The sequence below is a fragment of the Bos javanicus genome, chromosome 20 (assembly GCF_032452875.1).
Source record: "Bos javanicus breed banteng chromosome 20, ARS-OSU_banteng_1.0, whole genome shotgun sequence".
Classification (NCBI taxonomy): domain Eukaryota; kingdom Metazoa; phylum Chordata; class Mammalia; order Artiodactyla; family Bovidae; genus Bos; species Bos javanicus.
In genome coordinates this window covers 59,142,839-59,162,610 of record NC_083887.1, presented here as the reverse complement: position 1 = coordinate 59,162,610, position 19,772 = coordinate 59,142,839, and the positions used below count along the sequence as shown (strand labels likewise).

Here is a 19,772-nt window from a genome sequence, read left to right as displayed (position 1 = left end):
GGGATCGAACTCGGGTCTCCCGCATTGTAGACAAGACGCTTTACCGTCTGAGCCAACAGAGAAGTCCCTAGAGCAACAAAGACCCAGCACAAAATATATCTAGTCAAGGCTATGGTTTTTCCAGTGGTCATGTATGGATGTGAAAGTTGGACTGTGAAGAAAGCTGAACACCAAAGAATCGATGCTTTTGAACTGTGGTGTTGGAGAAGACTCTTGAGAGTCCCTTGGACTGCAAGGAGATCCAACCAGTCCATTCTAAGGGAGACCAGTCCTGGGTGTTCTTTGGAAGGACTGATGCTAAAGCTGAAACTCCAATACTTTGACCACCTCATGCAAAGAGCTGACTCACTGGAAAAGACTCTGATGCTGGGAGGGATCGGGGGCAGTAGAAGAAGAGGATGACAGAGGATGAGATGACTGGATGGCATCACCGACTCGATGCACATGAGTTTGGGTGAACTCTGGGAGTTGGTGATGGACAGGGAGGCCTGGCGTGCTGCAATTCATGGGGTTGCAAAGAATCGGACACGACTGAGTGACTGAACTGAAACTGATATATTTTTTAAATACAATAAATAAATTTTTTTTAATTTCATGCAATAAATGAACAAATAAAATATTTCTCATAAGTGTGATCTTTAATGAAATGCAAGGAAACTACAACTAAAACACACATACGACCCTCACAATAATTCGTACAACTTCACAATGCTTTCTAGTCTTATACTGACCTTTAATAAGGGTGAGAAACTCTTCATGCTTGACTCGGTTCCTCTGGATGTCAATCTTCAGGGTAAGCAGCAGCGTGAACAGGAATTTGTGCTCCTCATACAACCCCCGGGCTGTGTACTTAAAAACCTCATAGGTCATGTGCTCAATGATATTAGCGATCCTCTTGCTTGTAATTGGGCTCTTGACAGACCTGGAGGAGACAGCATTTAAATCAGGTTTAGCCCACTGCCCTTTTCAATTGTTCTTAAAAACAACGTCTTTCATGGAAAACAAGTAACTCTGGAGGACCAATTCTTATTTTATATGCATCATTAGTAAGCCTCCTAAATCTGAAATAACAAGCATTCTCTCAACATGAAATAACATAAGAGAATCCTTCACATCGTCTGAATAAAATTTTACCCGCCAAACATTATCACTCACAACAACATCTGGGGAATTTTCTTGTTAAGTAGAAACTCGTGAACCCAAAGGAATCAATCAATGGATGAATAGTTGGTAGAACTTTCTCTGAGCATAAAATAACAAATGAGAATAATTTGTTAACATACTGGTAATTACGCTCAATTTAGATTAAAAAAGAAGAAGATGCTTAGTAGCAAAGGCGGGGGGGGGGGGCAGTTATCAAGATAATATCATCATTCTATCCCACAGATACCGAATTCAGCTTGGCTTCCTGAGTACGGACGTACCTGGCCAAGGAAAGGTCAAACAAGCCAAGAAACTGGCGGAGCGAAGTCTGATACATCTCATTAACCAAGCGCATCTCCGTGATGAGAAAGTAGAGGATGCTACCCCGGGTGGCAACTGAAAGACAAAGACCAAGGTTGCACTTGCGATGAGGGTGGACAACAAATGACCCAAGCACAGATCAGTCTGAATGCTAAAGGAAAACAACAACGTTCATAGTCTTAGCAATGACTATCTTCCAGCAATGGGCATCTAGAGCAATGTCATCATATACATTTAATTCTTCTTTATAAGCTCTGTACAAGTAGTCTGCTGTTTGCCCTCATTAAGTAATACTTTCCATTGTAGAATCTCTAGATCCCTTATAAATACATTTTATTACATTTTCTCATAGGTAGAGAAGACAACTGGTGGGACAGCACAGGTTGTAACACCCAGCAAATTGCATAGGCACTGTAAGGACCTCGTTCTTAAGCTCCATGTAGAAGCCCTGACTAACCCTGGCCTCAAGTTGGCAAACCAAGGCATCACAGAGATGATGCTCCTGACTGCCCACCAGTAGATATCGTTTCCATTATTTTTCCAGAAGGCATGATAAATTACTAACGGAAATTGAATTCTTTTAGCAGGTTCCCTTTATAACCCATAAACAACACTGATTTGTTGATTCATGGATAAGACTGAAGAGTTCCCATGAGAACTACCTTCCTATTAGGAAGACTACAAACAAAACACAGGCTTATTGTTACCAATGATAAACAACTAATAAATGGCCCACAAACGCAGCATGAATTACTCAGACTTCACTAATTTGCAGTCAGATGTCCTCAGAAAGCTCTCCTCCTAACTTTCTGGTTTAAAAATAAGTTCACAGGAACCTTAAGGAATTTGCCAATAACATGAATTATAAGCGCTTAGAAAATTTATACCATCATAAAATTTCTTCATCTCAATTTTGCTGAATATTTAAAGAAATGGCATAAAACATAAATGGCCACCCCACATCGCACAGTCGTTTTCATAACATCCTTACTTCGATTTCTCTAATTCTCATTTCTTGCTTCATTTTCCTGTGACATTTGTCTTTCATTACCAAACTCACCGGGTCTATATTCCTCCCGGGCTGAGTTAATTTGAATTTCTGTCTCAGCTGAAATTTCCAGCTTCTGTGTCACCTCCTCAGCTGTCTTTTTTGTCTTACTCAACACAAGGATGAGACTCTCGTCTTCCACCAGGGACCCCTGAGTGCTGGTTAGACGGTAAAGCAAATTATCTTCCAGCTCCTTCATCTTCCTTTTGTTTGCAGTTACATCTTCCATGAGATGAGTTCTTTCTTTCTCCAATTCCTGTTAATTTGCATAAATATATTTTCTTCCTTAATTAGCAACTATCATTTAGCTATTCCTTAAAAAAGTTTACCTATTGGGCTCTCTCGAGTTACTGCACTGTAGTTATCATGTTTGACTGCAGGAAATACAGACATCAAAATCAGAGGAGATGAATTCATAGAGGAAAGAATTGGTGGCAAGCAACATAAAAATGTGCTAAAAATATTACCAATGCTAACAATTTGCCATCCATTTATTTCCTAAAGTCAACTCAGCTTTAAGTGACTTTTGTGATCATATTTATTCCTGTTTTGATGAAACTGAAATTTGTTTGACTATAACATATCCAGCTCAAATTAAATACATGTATCTCTGCTTAGTTTCTTGCTTAAAAGAGCTCTATTGTCATTTGAATGAATTTATTTTCAACTTGCCTGTTGAAATAGTTCCAACTCTGTGAAAAGCAAGTGTCCAAAAGTTAGGCAGGCAAACTGTGCTATTACTGTGGGTACATATAAATTGAAAAATCATCTTGACTTGAAAAGGAAAGATGCTGTTCTCTTAAAGAGAAGGGAAGTTCTGAATCCTTCCCGAAAAACCTTTACGGGAAGCTGGGGAGAAAATGGCTTTGGGAGATTACTGTCCTGATTGGCTATTTCTTCCTTATAGGGAGTTTGGAGAAAGAGAGACGGTGAAAGAGAAGGAAAGAAAAGATGGGGTTGGTGAGGGTGAAGGAAGGAGGAAATGGCCATGAAAAACCAGAGACAATATGCTTCAGGCACCAGGTCAAACCCGTACATGAAAGTCAAATTGTTTCATGAGTGATTCTAACTGGAGGTTAATGAAAGAATCAAAAAAGGAAAAGATGATGAGAACATAGAAGTTAAAATGTGCAAAGAAGGACTTCCCTGGGGGTTCAAAACCGTAGAGAGCATGCGCGTCCACTGCAGGGGACAAGGGTTTGATCCCTGGTCGGGGAACTATGATCCCACATGCCTTGTGGTATGGTCAAAAAAAATTTTTTCAATAAAAATTAAGTAGTCAATCTGCATCAATGATAAACCCAAGAATAAGATGTCAAAAATTAAAATAAAATTTAAAGAGAAAAATATGCATCTGCAAGTTTGCTTGAAGACCTTTCTAAATATAGTGTCCATTGACAAGGTGCCTACCTACGCTTAGTTGCATCACTAAAGAAGCTATGCACATTTGAGTGTAAATACAATTTGGGAAAACTAGGATTAAATGCAGGTGCCTTGAATGGGAAAGCACTGTCAGCAGTTCAGGTCCAGCTACCAGGCATGTGGTACCAAGCTCACGTTGAAGAGTGGCTTCAGAAAGGTCCATACTCAATTAGGTATTCTAGAATGACTCAGCAGGTTTTGTAGATTCTATATCCTACCTAGAAAACTAGAAATCTAAAGTTATACACAGCGATGAATCATATGAAAACATATAAAACATAATGAGACTATTCACTAATGACATGACTATTTACTTTATAATATAACACACAATTTACTTAATAGTTATGCTCCAAGGAATTTTCAGTTCATTGATACGTTCTCTAGCTCTTAGTACAATGCTGGTATATGGTCAGCTCTCAATACTGCAGAATGAATGATTAATCACTCTACCCCTTTTTCAAACTGATAAACTGAAACATGTTAGTTACCAGAAAATCTAGTCATGTCTTAGTGCCAGAAATACAGACATGAAAATTCTGCCTTTGTAACAAAAACCATAAAATTACAAATAAAGGTCCTGATAACGAAAATGCATACAGACAAAGAGCAAAGAGCACTGGCCTCTGCTTTACAGTCCAGCTAGTTATTCACCATTGGTTAAACAATTAGGTGGCTGGCACCCTATCAGACTCCCAACTCATGCTCTAAGCACAGTGAGTTAGGTCTAGGATATTCTAGAAAAGAAAAATTCTCTCCTTAAGCAAAACAAATGCTCCTTAACTAAACAAACCTGTATCTATTCTTAATTCTTTGAGATATAGCAGTGTAATTAAGACTTACTTATCTTTGCTTCCATATGCTATTTGGTTACATTTGAAAGCTTTCTTACCAGTCATTTTAATTCATTTATTCACTAGATAAGAATCTCAAATTTGAGCTTCTGTAGAAATTAGTACAAACAAGTGACGTTTAATGACTACTATAAAAATCATTTCCATAAACAGTTACAATAAATGCACTTGCAATATGGTCACACTAGGAAATAAAGTGATAATAAAATTAAATGGAAATAATTCAAATATTATTATTGCCATATTCCTAAATTTTATGTACTCTCATTATCATTTCTGAGTCCCTAGAGGTAAGGACTCTAGAGATAAGTCCCTAGAGGACTCTAAAAGTCCTCGCCTGAAGACAGGTAAGAAAAGGAAAGCAAAGCAGTGGGAAGAGTGAGGATTTTTACATCAAGAAGACTTGTTTCAGTTCTAACTCCCAGGACTTACTAACTGCATGACCTTCACCATGTTACATAAGTCTATATGCCTCAGTTTCTTCATCTGCAAAATGTACATAAATCAGCTCAGAGAGAGATTGTGTGGGTATCACCAGCAGAGTAGCTGAAACCAGTGCCTAGATCACAATAGCTGCACAGAATATGTCTCTTATCCTCCACCCTCTCCCTTGATTCATTTCCAGCATGGATTTTTCAGATGCAGTGTAACATTTATTTGGAAATCAGTAGTTTAAAAATAAAATAAGTCAATACAAAATAAATCACATTTGCAAATGTCACATATCATAAAAGCATAGTAAAGTAGTTGAAATGGGAATTTTAAAAAGGAGAACATTCTAATCTTCCGCTTATAATGCTAAGGATTCATGTATTCCTGTCTGCTGGAGACAGACCATCAAATCCCAAAACTGCACCAAGTCTTATTGAGTCTTCCTACAAAGTAATTTTTCTTCTGCCCATTTTTTTTCCAATTACACACCAAGTCTTATTGAGTCTTCCTACAAAGTAATTTTTCTTCTGCCCATTTTTTTTTCCAATTACACAGCAATTGCCATAATTTAGGTTTTAATTTTTGCTTGGAGGACTGCTCTAACCATGACTGGTCTCCCTGCTGATCTTTTTTTGCTGTCATCACCCCATTTTCTGCCCCAAGTCATTGAGGGATTTCCCTTTACTATTTGTCCAAAATTTTCAACATAGTTTATAAAACCTGTTACAATCTACATTTCCAATCTCATCTCCCCTTGAGAACTATGGGATTGAGACTAAAATTATGCTCCATGTTGCTTATGAAAACCAGTATTAATAAACATAGTTATTAGTAATGCATACAATAAGGTGCAAAATTACTCCATCCCTGATTTTAAAGAGTTAAGTAAAAGTTTAAACTTTATTGAGATGGTTGTGTTCTATTTAATATCATTAACAACACTAATTAAATAAAATTGTCAATTAAAGTAATGCTTATCTTCCCAAAGGATTAATATAAGGCTAAGAAGTACATTTCCCCCATAGTTCGATACTGATGAAATAATCTACTTTAAAGTAAATACTACAACGAAAAGTAATATTTGGAATTACAAAATCAAACTATTCACTATAAAATAAAATTTTAAAAATAAATAAATACCACCCCAGTTGCCAAACATTAGACTAGAACAATAGAGGACAAGGAAAAGATATCTCTGAAAAAACAGAATTGCTGTTCACTTTCCATGAGATTTTTCAGTGGAAAACCTACTTTGGGATAAAGTTTTAGGCATATTTTCATTTGTATGACTGATGTTAACGCAGTTCTGTTGAACTACAACTTTATTTCCAAATACTGTTCTTCTTCAAATTAATATGTAGGGGAGAATTAAGCAAAATAATTTTGTCTATAAGCATTTTTCCCAACAAAGGGATTATCTCTTAACACACAGACAGACAGACAGACAACAGATACGCACACACAGAGAATAGTAAACACTTGTGTTAGTATTCTTTATATTGAGGGCTTCCCTGGTGGCTCAAATGGTAAAGAAACTGCCTGCAATGCAGGAGGCCTGAGCCCGATCCCTGGATCAGGAAGATTCCCTTCTCCACGGGATGTATTCTTTATATTAAGGCTAAAACAAAAAATGTTATGTAAACTGTGATAATGTGAAAAGGACTCCCAAATTGAGTAAGAAAGTACAGTAGTGATTCAGCACAAGTTCAGGAAATGTACTATTAATTAATTAAATGATCAAAACTTAAGTGGCTTAGGGGCTTCCCTGGTGGCTCAGTCATAAAGAATCTGTCAGTGCAGGAGACACGGGTTCAAATCCCTGACTCAAGAAAATCCCACATGCCGTGCAGCAACCAAGTCCATGTGCCAAAACTATTGAGCCTGTGCTCTAGAGCCCAGGAGCTACAACTACAGACCCCACACACTGCAACAACTGAAGCCCGTGTGCCCTAGAGCCCATGTTCCACATCAAGAGAAGCCATCAAAGTGAGAAGCCTGAGCACTGCAGCTAGAGAGCAGCCCCCACCTGCCACAACTAGAGAAGAGCCCATGCAGCAACAAAGATCCAGCATTGCCAAAAATAATAAATAAATAATTTTTTTTAATTGAGTGGCTCAATGAAGATACAAATGAAAACAAAAATTCTTTGTGGACATAAAATTCATCTATCACCAGAGTTTTAGAAACAATCAAAGGAAATAGATGGCAGCCTTCACAGTTCTCATTTTAAGGTATCATTCAGGCTTTCATTCCCAAAGATTCTTCTTTCTGTACCTTGCACTGGTAATTAAAATGAAAGGTTAAACAACTGAACTCAGATTTATTTGTTTGTCCACCAAATGAGCTGGCAATAACAATGTCTATTTAGTGTCTTTATTAAGTTATTTTTCATGTCAGTTCCACCAAGTTCAGGTCCTTCTACATCCAAAAGAATTAAATCACACACCTGTTTGCTCATCTGAAATTCTGAACAATGATGACCCTTGAGGCTTTGCATTGTATGGCCAGTAGAGGTTGTTAACTAATATGAATATTTCTCTCCAAGGAGTATATAGTTCTCTTTCAGTTTCTGTCTTATCCTCTAGGATCAAGATGAGAGAGACCCTAAGAGAATGGGTTTCTTTAAAGGAAAGTTTCTGGAGGGCTACTGGTTTGCTGCCTGTTTAAAAAGGTCTCAATACATCACCTTCTGGTGACAACAGGAAGCTGTCTAAATCTACTTACAAGAACAACATCGGATCAACAATTATACAGGACTTTGATGTGAACTTGGACAGCCCATGCATTTAAAAAGACTTCCTTGAAGCACAGAGAAAATCATAAAGTTGCTTAAAAATCTGCCTTCCTTCCATTCATATGCTCTATGGTTTCCATTTGTTTCTTAAGTAAACAAACCTGAGGGTCTGACAGGCTGGACAGCAGAGCATTCGTGAGACCAGATCCTGCGTGATAATAAGACTCCTCCTCACTGCCTGTATTCCCAGAACACTGGACAGCTGGTGAATTTATGGACTCAAAGACGAGTGGCCTTTCCCTTGCATCCTAAGGTACTGTTCTGAGCCTCCTTTCACCAGAAGGATCAACAGAACAGTAAAGGCATAACTCATCCTGACTGAAGAAGTTTACCACTGGTTTCAATGTTTCCCCACATTTAGGGAATTTCTTAGATGCTTTCCAACATCAACCTCATACCTATGGGATTTTCTTAACTTCCAATAACCCCCTCCTTGGCTCAATAGCATTTAATATTGATATTTTTACAATCATTCAAAAAGTGATCACTGTAAAATATAGTACATTGTTGCTAAAGTCAAAGAAATAATTTAAATAGGCACAGACATAAGCTCTTATCAACTGAGTCACTAGATGATAAAAAATTCCCTGAAAGTACTGGAGATCAACTTAGACCCACTTGCCCAGGCTGCAAAGATTTAGCAGGGTGAGCAAATTCAGGGGCACAGTGGGCAGAACAGATGCTGCAAAAGGAAAGGCTTCAGGCAGAAAGCAGGCTACTTAAAATCCAGCACAATTAAGTCCAGCAGCTCAGAGCCAAAGAACTGATGCTTTCAAACTGTGGTGCTGTAGAAGTCTCTTGAGAGTCCCTTGGACAGCAAGGAGATAAAACCAGTCAATCTAAAGGAAATCAACCATGAATATTCACTGGAAAGACTGATGCTGAAGCTCCAATACTTTGGCCACCTGATGCAAAGAGATGGCTCATTGGAAAACATCCTGATGCTGGGAAAGGTTGAAGGCAAGAAGAGAAGGGGGCAACAGAGGATGAGATGGTTGGATGGTATCACTGACTCAATGGATTATGAGTTTGAGGAAACTCCAGGAGTTAGTGAAGGACAGGGAAGCCTGGCATGCTACAGTCCATGGGGTCACAAAGATTTGGACATGACTGAGTGACTGAACAATAGCAACAATGAAGCTCACTTCTTGCATAAGACTTTGCTTTAGAGAAAAGAAAATAGCAATTACACGTTGTATTATACTGTGGTTCAGGGTAAGATGGCCCTCTGTTGTTATAACAGAAAGAGTGTCACATTACTCTGACCACACTTCTGTAAGAATCAATTACTGTGAGCCAGGAATGAACTCTGATAATGAGATGATGGTAAGAGAATGAAGTGTCAAGACACTTTCAGCTTTCCCAGGAAGTAAGGAAAAGTCTGGCCTGGGATCCTTACTGGCTTTCCAAGACTGTTCAAAGTCTTCCAATGAGTTAAAGTGCTCCTTACTTCATTTTAAACCTCTGCTGCCACAATTAACGACTCAGTCCTGGAGTTGTTTTGTTGCAACTAAAAATCTGGGAAAACAAATTATTTTTTTCCCAAGGAGATTGCATTCATCTCAGCTGAACAGAAAGAAAGTTGAGGACAAGGATATTATTCAAAGTGCCATCAAAGATCCTTAACCTCCTAAAGCCAACACCACAGGTAAAAGTAGAGCCTGTGTATAAAACAGACAACTAACAAGACCTCAGAGAAGGCAATGGCACCCCATCCCAGTACTCTTGCCTGGAAAATCCCATGGATGGAGGAGCCTGGTAGGCCTCAGTCCATGGGGTCGCTAAGAGTTGGACACGACTGAGAGACTTCACTTTCACTTTTCACTTTCATGCATTGGAGAAGGAAATGGCAACCCACTCCAGTATTTTTGCCTGGAGAATCCCAGGGACCAAGGAGCCTGGTGGGCTGCCGTCTATGGGGTCGCACAGAGTCAGACACGACTGAAGCGACAGCACCAGCAGCAGCAACGAGACCCTACTACAGAGCACAGGGAACTCTGCTCAGCGCTCTGTGGTGACCTGAATGGGAAGGGAATCCAAAAGAGAGGGGATATATGTATATGTTTATGTATATGTGTGCTCAGTTGCTCAGTCATGTCCAACTCTTTCTGACTGTAGCCCACCAGGCTTCTCTGTCCATGGAATTTTCCAGGCAAGAATACTAGAGTGGGTTGCCATTTCCTACTCCAGAGGATCTTCCCTGACTCAAGGATTGAACCCACATCTCTTGCATCTCCTGCACTGGCAGGCAGAGCCTTCACCACTGTGCTACCTGGGAAGTCCATGTATATGATTATGCATATGCATAGCTGATTCGCTTTGCTGTACAGCAAAAGGTACACTGTAGAGCAACTCTTGATGTTGTTGTTTAGTTGCTAAGTCATATCGGACTCTTTTGCAACCCCATGGACTGTAGCCCACCAAGTTCCTCTGTCCACAGGATTTCCCAGGCAAGAATGCTGGAGTGGGTTGCCATTTCCTTCTCCAGGGCATCTTCCTGACCCAGGGATCGAACCTGCATCTCCTGAATGGACAGATGGATTCTTTACCACTGAGCCACCAGGGAAGCCCGTAAAGCAACTATACTCCTATAAAAATTAAAGGAAGGAAGAAAGAATGGAAATAAGAAAGAATGGGAGGAAGGAAGGAAGAAAGGTAGGTAGATAAGTAGATAGATAGACAGACAGACAGATACAGGCAATTATTATTATCCTGAAGACCCTCAAGGATGCCCAGGCTCCACAGGCCTTGTTGTTGATTAAGAATCCTAGTCCTTTCTGAAGTGAGGCTGCGTCAGCACTAAACTACTTCAACCATCACGACTGAGACTCCAAAAATAAACAACTACATATTTGGAAGGCTGTTATTCTAGTCTGTGGTAGGAACTCTAGCATCAGTTCCTACCACATGGAGGTCACCAACCATGTGAATTGATGAAACTGGATTAAACCCTCTTAATGCAACTTCCAACTACATAACTCTATGATCTGTGTACCATAAATTAAAAATAAACAGAAAAGTGAAATTCAAAGTGTTAAGTCACTCAGTTGCATCTCATTCTCTGTGACGGCATTTAACTGTAGCCAACCAGATGCCTCTGTCCATGGATTTCCCAGGCTAGAATACTGGAATGGGTTACCATTTCCTCCTTCAGGAGATCTTCCCAACCCAGGGATTGAATCTTTGTTCTCCTGCATTGAAGGCAGATTGCTTACTGTCTGAGCCACCAGGGATTTTTAAAATAAATGGAGAAGATTCATAGAAAAGGAAGAGGGGAAGGAGAGAGAGAGAAATATAAATGCAAGGAAGGGCTCAGAGGAGCACGCATGGTGAGACATAGAGAAGAGGTAATAAAGAAAGGGAGGGGCAGATTCCAAAGATTTTGCCAATAGTTTTAACCTAAATAAATCTTCAGGTCAGTGTGGATGGGGGGCATAAATTAAACTGAACTCCTCATGGATATCTAACTCAAGAAGAAAATCAATAGCAACTTTCAGAGTTCACACAGCTTCGTCGACAGAGTCCCATTAAAACCCTCCAGATTTCTTTCCTTACAGCTCAAATGTTCCCTGGAGAAAATGCTGATTCAAAACAAGTAAGTTTATAAATTGTTGGCCATTTCTCATTGAGAGAAAACAGACACGGAATTATGCTTAGAGCGAAATGAAGCCAGTAGCCTTCACAAGTTCCACAGTGAAATCTAGGGTAACAAACTTGCCTTCTTGCAAGATACAGCAAGCACTCTTGGATAACAAATTAGAATTGGCAATGCTGTGCTATCTGTTCCAATGTCCCAGTTTTATATTCCAAAAGCATAATAATGAATCAAATGAAATAAAAACTTAGACATATACTGTGTGTGTGCACATGTGTATGTGTGGTCAGTCGTGCCTGATTCTTTGCAACCGTGTGGACTGCAGCCCTCGAGACTCCTCTGTCCATGGAATTCTCCAGGCAAGAATACTGGACTGGGTCACCATTTCCTCCTCCAGGGGATCCTCCTGACCCAGGGATCAAACCCGTATCTCCTGCATCAGCAGGTGGATTCTTTACCACTGTGCCCCCTGGGAAACCCCAGACATATACTAGAAAGCTAAAATTCAACAGGTGACTAGAACCAGGAACAGAACAAACTTCAGGAAATTTAAGGAGTGTAAAACCAGAACCGTGATGCTGAAAATGAGACAGATATTCTCATAGTTACATCATTCCCCTATATAAAATTAATTGATGATATATGTTATTTATGTGATACAGATGCAATGTACTAGATAGATAATTGGTTGTTATTAAAGACACTTGAAAATGAATAATGGAAGAAACACAGGAATTAAAAGGGGGGACTCAACCCCATCACAATGTTCATCATCTTATTTTTGTCAATGAAAGAATCATAATGCGATGCAGAAAGGGGAAGGGCCACACTCTGTGTTTTGTTTAGTTGCTCAGTCATGCCCGACTCATTGTGACCCCATGGACTGTAGCCCGCCAGGCTCCTCCTGTCCATGGGGGTTCTCCAGGCAAGAATACTGGAGTGAGTTACCATGCCCTCCTCCAGGGGATCTTCCCAACCCAGGGATCGAACCCAGGTTTCCCACATTGCAGGTAGATTCTTTACCGTCTGAGCCACCAGGGAAGCCCTGGTGGGGTTGCATACTTTACTCTGTTGCATACTTTACTTACCTGCTTCTCTGTGAGAATGACTCTCCCCAGTAACTGGTCCTCGAGACCTTTCATAGTGACTGTGAAGTCAATGATGGAGGTCCGAGCACTTATTTCAGGGGTATAGGCTGGATTGGGCAGCTTGGTGGTGATGTAGAGTCTGAAGCCATCCATCACATCTATTTCTTTGTCACCGACTTTCACCTTTGTTATAAAAAGAAAGTTAAAAGTAATAAAACCCAGATACACCTTACTGTGTGTTCTTTTGCTTAGAATCTAGTATTGCTTTAAACCACTATACACCTGGAGATCATGTGTATACTTAAAAAGAAATGTTCATTAGGCATTCAGAGGGCTTCAGGCCACTAGGATGAAAAGAAAGAAGGACAAAAGTAAGAGAGGAAAGAGGAAGGGAGAAAGAGAGGGAAGGGGTAAGGGAAGAAGGGAAGGAGGGAGGAAAGGAAGTTATCCAACATTTTTTGGTTGTTGTTCAGTTGCTCAGTCACGTCCGACTCTTTGTGACCCCATGGACTACAGCACGCCAGGCTTCCCTGTCCTTCACCATATCCTGGATCCTGCTCAAACTAATGTCCATTGAGTTAGTGATGCCATTCAACATACATCATCCAATAAAAATAGAAATTGGGGCTCCCCTAATGGCTCAGTGGTAAAGAATCCACCTGCCAATGGAGAATCCCAGGGACGGGGGAGCCTGGTGAGCTGCCGTCTATAGGGTCACACAGAGTCGGACACAACTGAAGCAACTTAGCAGCAGCAGCTGCCGTCTATAGGGTCACACAGAGTCGGACACAACTGAAGCAACTTAGCAGCAGCAGCAGCAGCGCCAATGCTGGAGACACAGGTTGGATCCATGATCCAAGAAGACCCCACATGCCAAGGAGTAACTAAGTCCATGTGCCACAACTATAGAGCTTGTGCTCTAGAGCCCGAGAACTGCAACTACAAAGCCCAGTGTCACAACTGCTGAAGCCTGAGCACCCTAGAGCCCATGCTCTGCAACAAGAGAAGCCACCACAACGAGAAGTCCATGCACTGCAGCTAGAGAGTAGCCCCCACTCACCGCACTGAGAGAAAAGCCCAGGCAGCAACGAAGATCCAGGACAGCCAAAAATAAACAAATTAATACAACTATAAATAAATAAATATTGAATTTATTCCATGGGCTTCCGTGGTGGCTCAGCAGTAAAGAATCTGTCTGCCATGCAGGAGCCACAAGTGACATGGTTTGATCCATGGGTTGGAAATATCCCCTGGAGGAGGGCATGGCAACCCATTCCTGTATTCTTGCCTGGAGAATCCCATGGACAGAGGAGCCTGGCCAGCTACAGTCCATGGGGTTGCAAAGAGTCAGACAAGACTGAAGCGACTGAGCATGCATGCACATAGAATTTATCACCAAAACGGTTGTGATCATACTGCAGAAGTGAGATGGATTCAAGACTGATGACATCAGTCATGTACCAAAAAGATATGAAAAGGTTTATTATTCACATGAGAATTTCTGGAGATTCAGGGTAGGCTGCCAAACAGGTCCAAAGAAAAATCACTTGAGAGAGAAGAGAGGGGCAGATGTTTTAGGGTTTTACGGAGATCATGGGATGCGACTAGGATGAGGCTTCCCAGATATGGTCATGAACAGGGAGTTGCACGGTTTGATTTCCCACTGTGGCTCAGCTGGTGAAGAATTCGCCTACACTGTGGGAGATCTGAGTTCAATCCCTGGTTGGGAAGATCCCCTGGAGAAGAGAAAGGCTACCCACTCCAGTATTCTGGCCTGGAGGATTCCATGGACTGTATAGATTCCATACACTTCATAGTCACTGAAAACAGTGACTTTCACTTTCACCAAAAGAGAGCAGAGCCAGGTTTTCTCATCAGCTTGCCCAGATTTGGGATGACACGGGAGGGAGCATGATGGGGCTTGAAAGCCATGCAAAGTCTAACATCAGAATGGAGTCAGGCTTCATGATACAAGTGAAGTAGATGTTCCTAAAAAGGCTACTCTTGATCCCAACTCAGGAAGGTGGAAGAGAAAAGCAAATGCCTCCTGCCCCAGACTTGAATCTGAGTTGATGTTTAATGAGAAACTGTGACCTCTGTCACACTGACCTGGCCTCGTGGAAATTGCTCTGCACACTGTCACTGGCAGGTTTAACCTACCTTAAAGGTAGATCCAGTCTTAATGAAGTTTCTCTCCAAAACATTATCCAGGGCTGGATCTAGTTCCTCCCCAACATCTTCGATAAGCAAGGGTCTTCCGAGAGAAAGACTGTCCTCCAGGTGGTTTCTGAAGTACTTGTGATTTAGAGATGTGATCTGGAAACAACATCACATTCTTTAGCTTAGCAAATCATCATTTCCTTATCTTTATTCATTTAATTGAAGGGGTTCCGTGGGTAAAGAATCTGCCTGCAGTGCAGGAGACACAGGAGACACAGCTTCAATCCCTGGGTTGAGACGATCCCCTAGAGGAGGAAATGGCAAGCCACTCCAGGATTCTTGCCTGGAAAATTCCACGGACAGAAGAGCCTGGTGGGCTATAGTCCATGAGGTCGTAAAGAGTCGGACACAAATGAGCAAACAGCACTAAAAGGCACTAAGGGTTGATTTACAATATTGTGTTAGTTTCAGGTGTACAGCAAAGCGATTCAGTTGTAAATATTTTTCAGACTGTCACAAAATATAGAAAAAGTTCCCTGTGCTACACAGGAAGTCCTTGTTGGTTATCTATTTTATATATAGTAGTGCATTTATGTTAATCCTAAACTTCTAAATTATCCCTCCTCCATCACCTTTCCCCTTTGGTAACCGTAAGTTTGTTTTCTATGTCTGTGGCTCTATTTATATTTTGTATATAAGTTTGTTTATATCATTTTTTAAGATTCTACTCATACATATAAGTGACATATAATATTTGTCTTTGTCTAGCTTACTTCACTTTGTATGATAATCTCTAGGTCCATCCCTGTTGCTGTGAAAGATACTACTTCATTCTTCTGTATGGCTGAGTAATATTCCATTGTACAAATATACCATACCTTCTCTATCCATTTCATGGACATTTAGGTTGCTTCCATGCCTGGGCTATTGTAAGTAGTGCTATGAACACTGGAATGTATGTATCTTTTTGAATTATGGTTTTCCCCAGATATATGCCCAAGAGTGGGATTGTAGGATCATATGGTAGCTCTATTTTCAGTTTTCTAAAGAATCTCCAGAGCATTTGACGGCATCATTTCCTTTTACTAGGAAGCAGGTAAAAGCTCTGTGTGACAATACTGCCTTTCCCCACTACCACCACATTTGTGACAAATAATCACGGAATAACTATAGAGTGTCTTTATTTGCCGCACACCTAGTGTGACATAGCTCTGCCCTGCTCTGTTTATCAAGGAGAGCCTTAGGCCCTAACAGAAGGGAGTCTGAACCCTTTAATGGACAGCATTAGGAGAGATAAACAAGAATCCAAATAATGCAATTTTTAGATACTCTTTTATAAATATTAATATCTAAATGTTAATAACAAATATGAAATATGAAATAATTCTCAGATACTGTTTATACTAAATATGAAATAATTCTCAGATACTGTTTACCTGGGGCAATGAAATTGCTTAGTAGCACGTTTCATGCGTGTGCTTAGTAAGCACGTTTCATGCGTGTGCTTAGTAGCTCAGTTATGCCCGACTCTTGTGACTCAATGGACTGTAGCCCACCAGGCTCCTCTGTCCATGGGACTCTCTAGGCAAGATACTGGAGTGGGTTGCCCTGCCCTCCTGCAGGGGATCTTTCCAACCCAGGGTTCTATCTAGGTCTCCTGCATTGCAGGCAGATTCTTTAGGTTATGAGCCACCAGGGAAGCCCATTTATATTCAAACAAAGATTACCTGGAGTTCATTCTGGTTTTCTTTATTTTTAATCCAGATCTTGCCTTGAGTCTGTGGGTCAATTAGCAAAGGATAGCGAGATGCTTTTGTGACAATAATTCCATTCTGAACAGACAGGTCATCATTGGGCAGGCCTTGGAGGTTCCACTCACTAATGGTAGGAGCATCAATCAACATCTCATTGAGGTTTAGATTGTCTCCAAATGGAATTTCCCGGGCTTTCATTTCCTTCTGCCAGTCATTTAACAGCAGATTGCGAAATTCTTGATTAAAGGGACCAGAATAAGATAGAAAAGCTGTAGCCAACAACACATCCCCTAAAACAAAAAACAAAACACCACTGAAACACTTTATGAACAGCCTTGTAATTCTGCAGAATATAAGTGGCAAAAAAAAAGGACAATCATTCTTTTGAATTAAATTTCAGAAACCAAATTGCAACCACAAGTTGCTGTGTCTTGTGAATAAGCAGTAGTTCAGTTCACTGTGAAAAGAGTCCACATGGCCCACAAGTAATAACTGCTGATAGTCAAGCACTGGATTATGTTGATCTTACTGAATATGAGAGGATGACTTCTAACCTCAGAAGACACAGCCTCCATTCTAAATGACCTTGATCTATATGGTCATTCACTCATAGGAGAATTCAAAAATGACCTGATAATAAGAGTTTAAAGGTCATGAATGGGCCTCCCTGGTGGCTCAGACAGTAAAAAATCTGCCTGCAATGCAGGAGACCCAGGTTCAGTCTCTGAGTAAGGAAGATTCCCCTGGGAAGGAAATGGCAACTCACAGTATTCTTGCCTAGAGAATTTCATGGACAGAGGAGCCTGGTGGGTTACAGTCCATGGAGTTGTAAAGAGTCGGACATGACTGAGTGACTAACACATTATCTAAGACAGGTTGCCTAAATGCCAGACCAACATTCATCCTTTTGAAACAGCTGGGTGCACACACACACGCACAGAGGAATTTGAAGTAATGGAGTGTTGATGTATATTCTGATTAAAGCTTGTCTGCTCACTCCCTATCACAGTCAACACATAATCCCATTAATAAAGGGATTTGTGTGTGTGTGCTTAATCACTCAGTCCTGTCCGACTCTGCAACTCCATGGACTGTGTAGCCTGCCAGGCTCCTCTGCCCATGGCATTCTTCAGGCAAAAATACTGGAGTGGGTTGTCATTTCCTCCTCGAGGAGATCTTCCCAACCCAGGGATCAAAACTGAGTCTCCTGCATCGAAGGTGGATTCTTTACTGCTGAGCCACCTGGGAAGCTAATAAAGGGACTTACATACCTACAAGTCTTTTAGTTTGTGCTGCAAACTCTTTACTTTGCTCTGTCCATCTTTCTTTTTCTCCTGCCAAGCCTCCGATCAGTGCAGAAGCAGCCTGCATCTTATGTCTGCACCTCTCTGCATCTTCAAGCAAGGTCTAAACAAGAAGAAAGCCTTTTTTCAGAAAAATAGAGCCTGCAGCTCAAAAACATAATTCTAAAACATTATATGTTATACGCCTTTGTGAGAAACGTGAGCCATTTATTTCACAGGAAGCATTAACTTCCGTTTCTATGTGTCTGGGTCAGTCCAGCCTGTGTCTTAAGCCCTATTTATGGAACATAGAGGGATTCCTCAGGAGGGGTCCTAAGCCAATGGGCAGACCCTCCCCAGATTTTCATAAACTGAGATATAATGAAAATTTGCATCATTGACGATTTTCCTATCAAAAATTACAAATAAAATATACGCACACATGCTAATATCACAGAGCACAGCAAAATGTAAAGACACGCATATCCCCACTTTAAAACGAGAAATGATGGTTCGCATGTTAAAGTTCTAGCATCACTATTGCTTTGTCTAACTCCATATCTCCTTTGATTTCAGGTGAAACTCTAGATTGTCTTGAGGTTGTGGAGTCCTGAAGCTCATTCACAAACTCCAGCCGCATTAACTCAGCAGCCCCCTACCTGTTGCTCTTGTGTCAATAAAAGACCTCTAACTAGACTTCCACACACTGTTGGGCTTCCCAGGGGGCTCAGTGGTAAAGAGTCTGCCTGCCAGACAGGAGACCTGGGTTCAAACCCTGGGTCAGGAGGATCCCCGGGAAAAGGAAACGGCACCCCACTCCGGTATTCCTGCCTAGAAAATCCTATGGACAGAGGAGCCTGGTGGGCTACAGCCCACGGGGGTCACAGAGAGTCGGACACAACTGAAGTGACTTCACAGCAACAGCCACACACTGTTGCCCCTCAGAGCTTTGTTCTTAAAAACAAATGGCTCCATATATGTAATTATGGCTGATTTGTGACGTTAAACGGCAGAAACCAACACAACACTATAAAAATTCTTTAAAAAAATTTTAAGGGAAAAAAAAGCAAATGGTTCAGTTTCTCAATATTGAAGAGACAGCTGTTAATTCTACCTGTAAAAATGTATATTTATGAAACAATAATGGATATGGATAAAGATTTAGCTATATGACAAGTTACTGGGAGTTCATATAATATTCACACATTTATATAATATATATGGCATACACATATGCTAAATGTCTAACAATAGAGGATTATTTATATACTTTATGGTATATTGTGAATAAGAATACTCTAAAGCCATTAAAATATAATCATTATGAAAAATAATCATTAGTTAAATTTCATTTATAAAGCAGTATGTACTGAATGATCTGTTACAGTTTTACATGAATTTAAAATATATGTAAATCAGACATATGTGTAGATACAAAATGATAAAGAGCAAGATATTTTTAGGCTTTATCACCAGGGTTACCTATGTGTATTTTTTATAAAGAAACACAAATTGCTTTTGTAATAATAGCATAATACCGTGTTTTTCAGAAACAAGATACTTGTTCCAGTTTGTTCTAGTCTGCTCAGTTTTCCTTCCCACTAGAATTAATGCAGAAAACCCAAAAGCCCAGCTGAGAGGTGCACCCACACCTGTACACCATCCATATTTGTTTGTATCTCCCCAAAACAAAAGATGTCAGCTGGAAGTATCATATGACATCATTGTTTTCTTGTTATTGTTGTTTAGTCACTCAGTTGTGTCCAACTGTTTGCAACCCCATGGACTGTAGCCCTCCAGGCTCCTCTGTCCATGGGATTCTTCAAGCAAGAATACTGGTGTGGGATGCCATGCCCTCCTCCAGAGGATCTTCCAGAA

At 40.5% G+C, this 19,772-nt stretch overlaps 1 protein-coding gene across 2 annotated transcripts in view; it reads right to left on the bottom strand.

Annotated features, from left to right (window-relative positions):
* The window catches only part of DNAH5 (dynein axonemal heavy chain 5), a 323,884-nt gene that overhangs the window by 49,993 nt on the left and 254,119 nt on the right, over positions 1-19,772 (bottom strand). For both annotated transcript variants that reach the window (XM_061393864.1, XM_061393863.1), the window contains exons 62-68: positions 17,883-18,018; positions 16,585-16,901; positions 14,858-15,013; positions 12,698-12,880; positions 2,525-2,768; positions 1,425-1,539; positions 732-922 (exon numbers count right to left, since the gene is read on the bottom strand). In XM_061393864.1, coding sequence (XP_061249848.1) covers positions 732-922; positions 1,425-1,539; positions 2,525-2,768; positions 12,698-12,880; positions 14,858-15,013; positions 16,585-16,901; positions 17,883-18,018 — 1,342 coding nt within the window. The remainder of the gene's footprint in view (positions 1-731; positions 923-1,424; positions 1,540-2,524; positions 2,769-12,697; positions 12,881-14,857; positions 15,014-16,584; positions 16,902-17,882; positions 18,019-19,772) is intronic.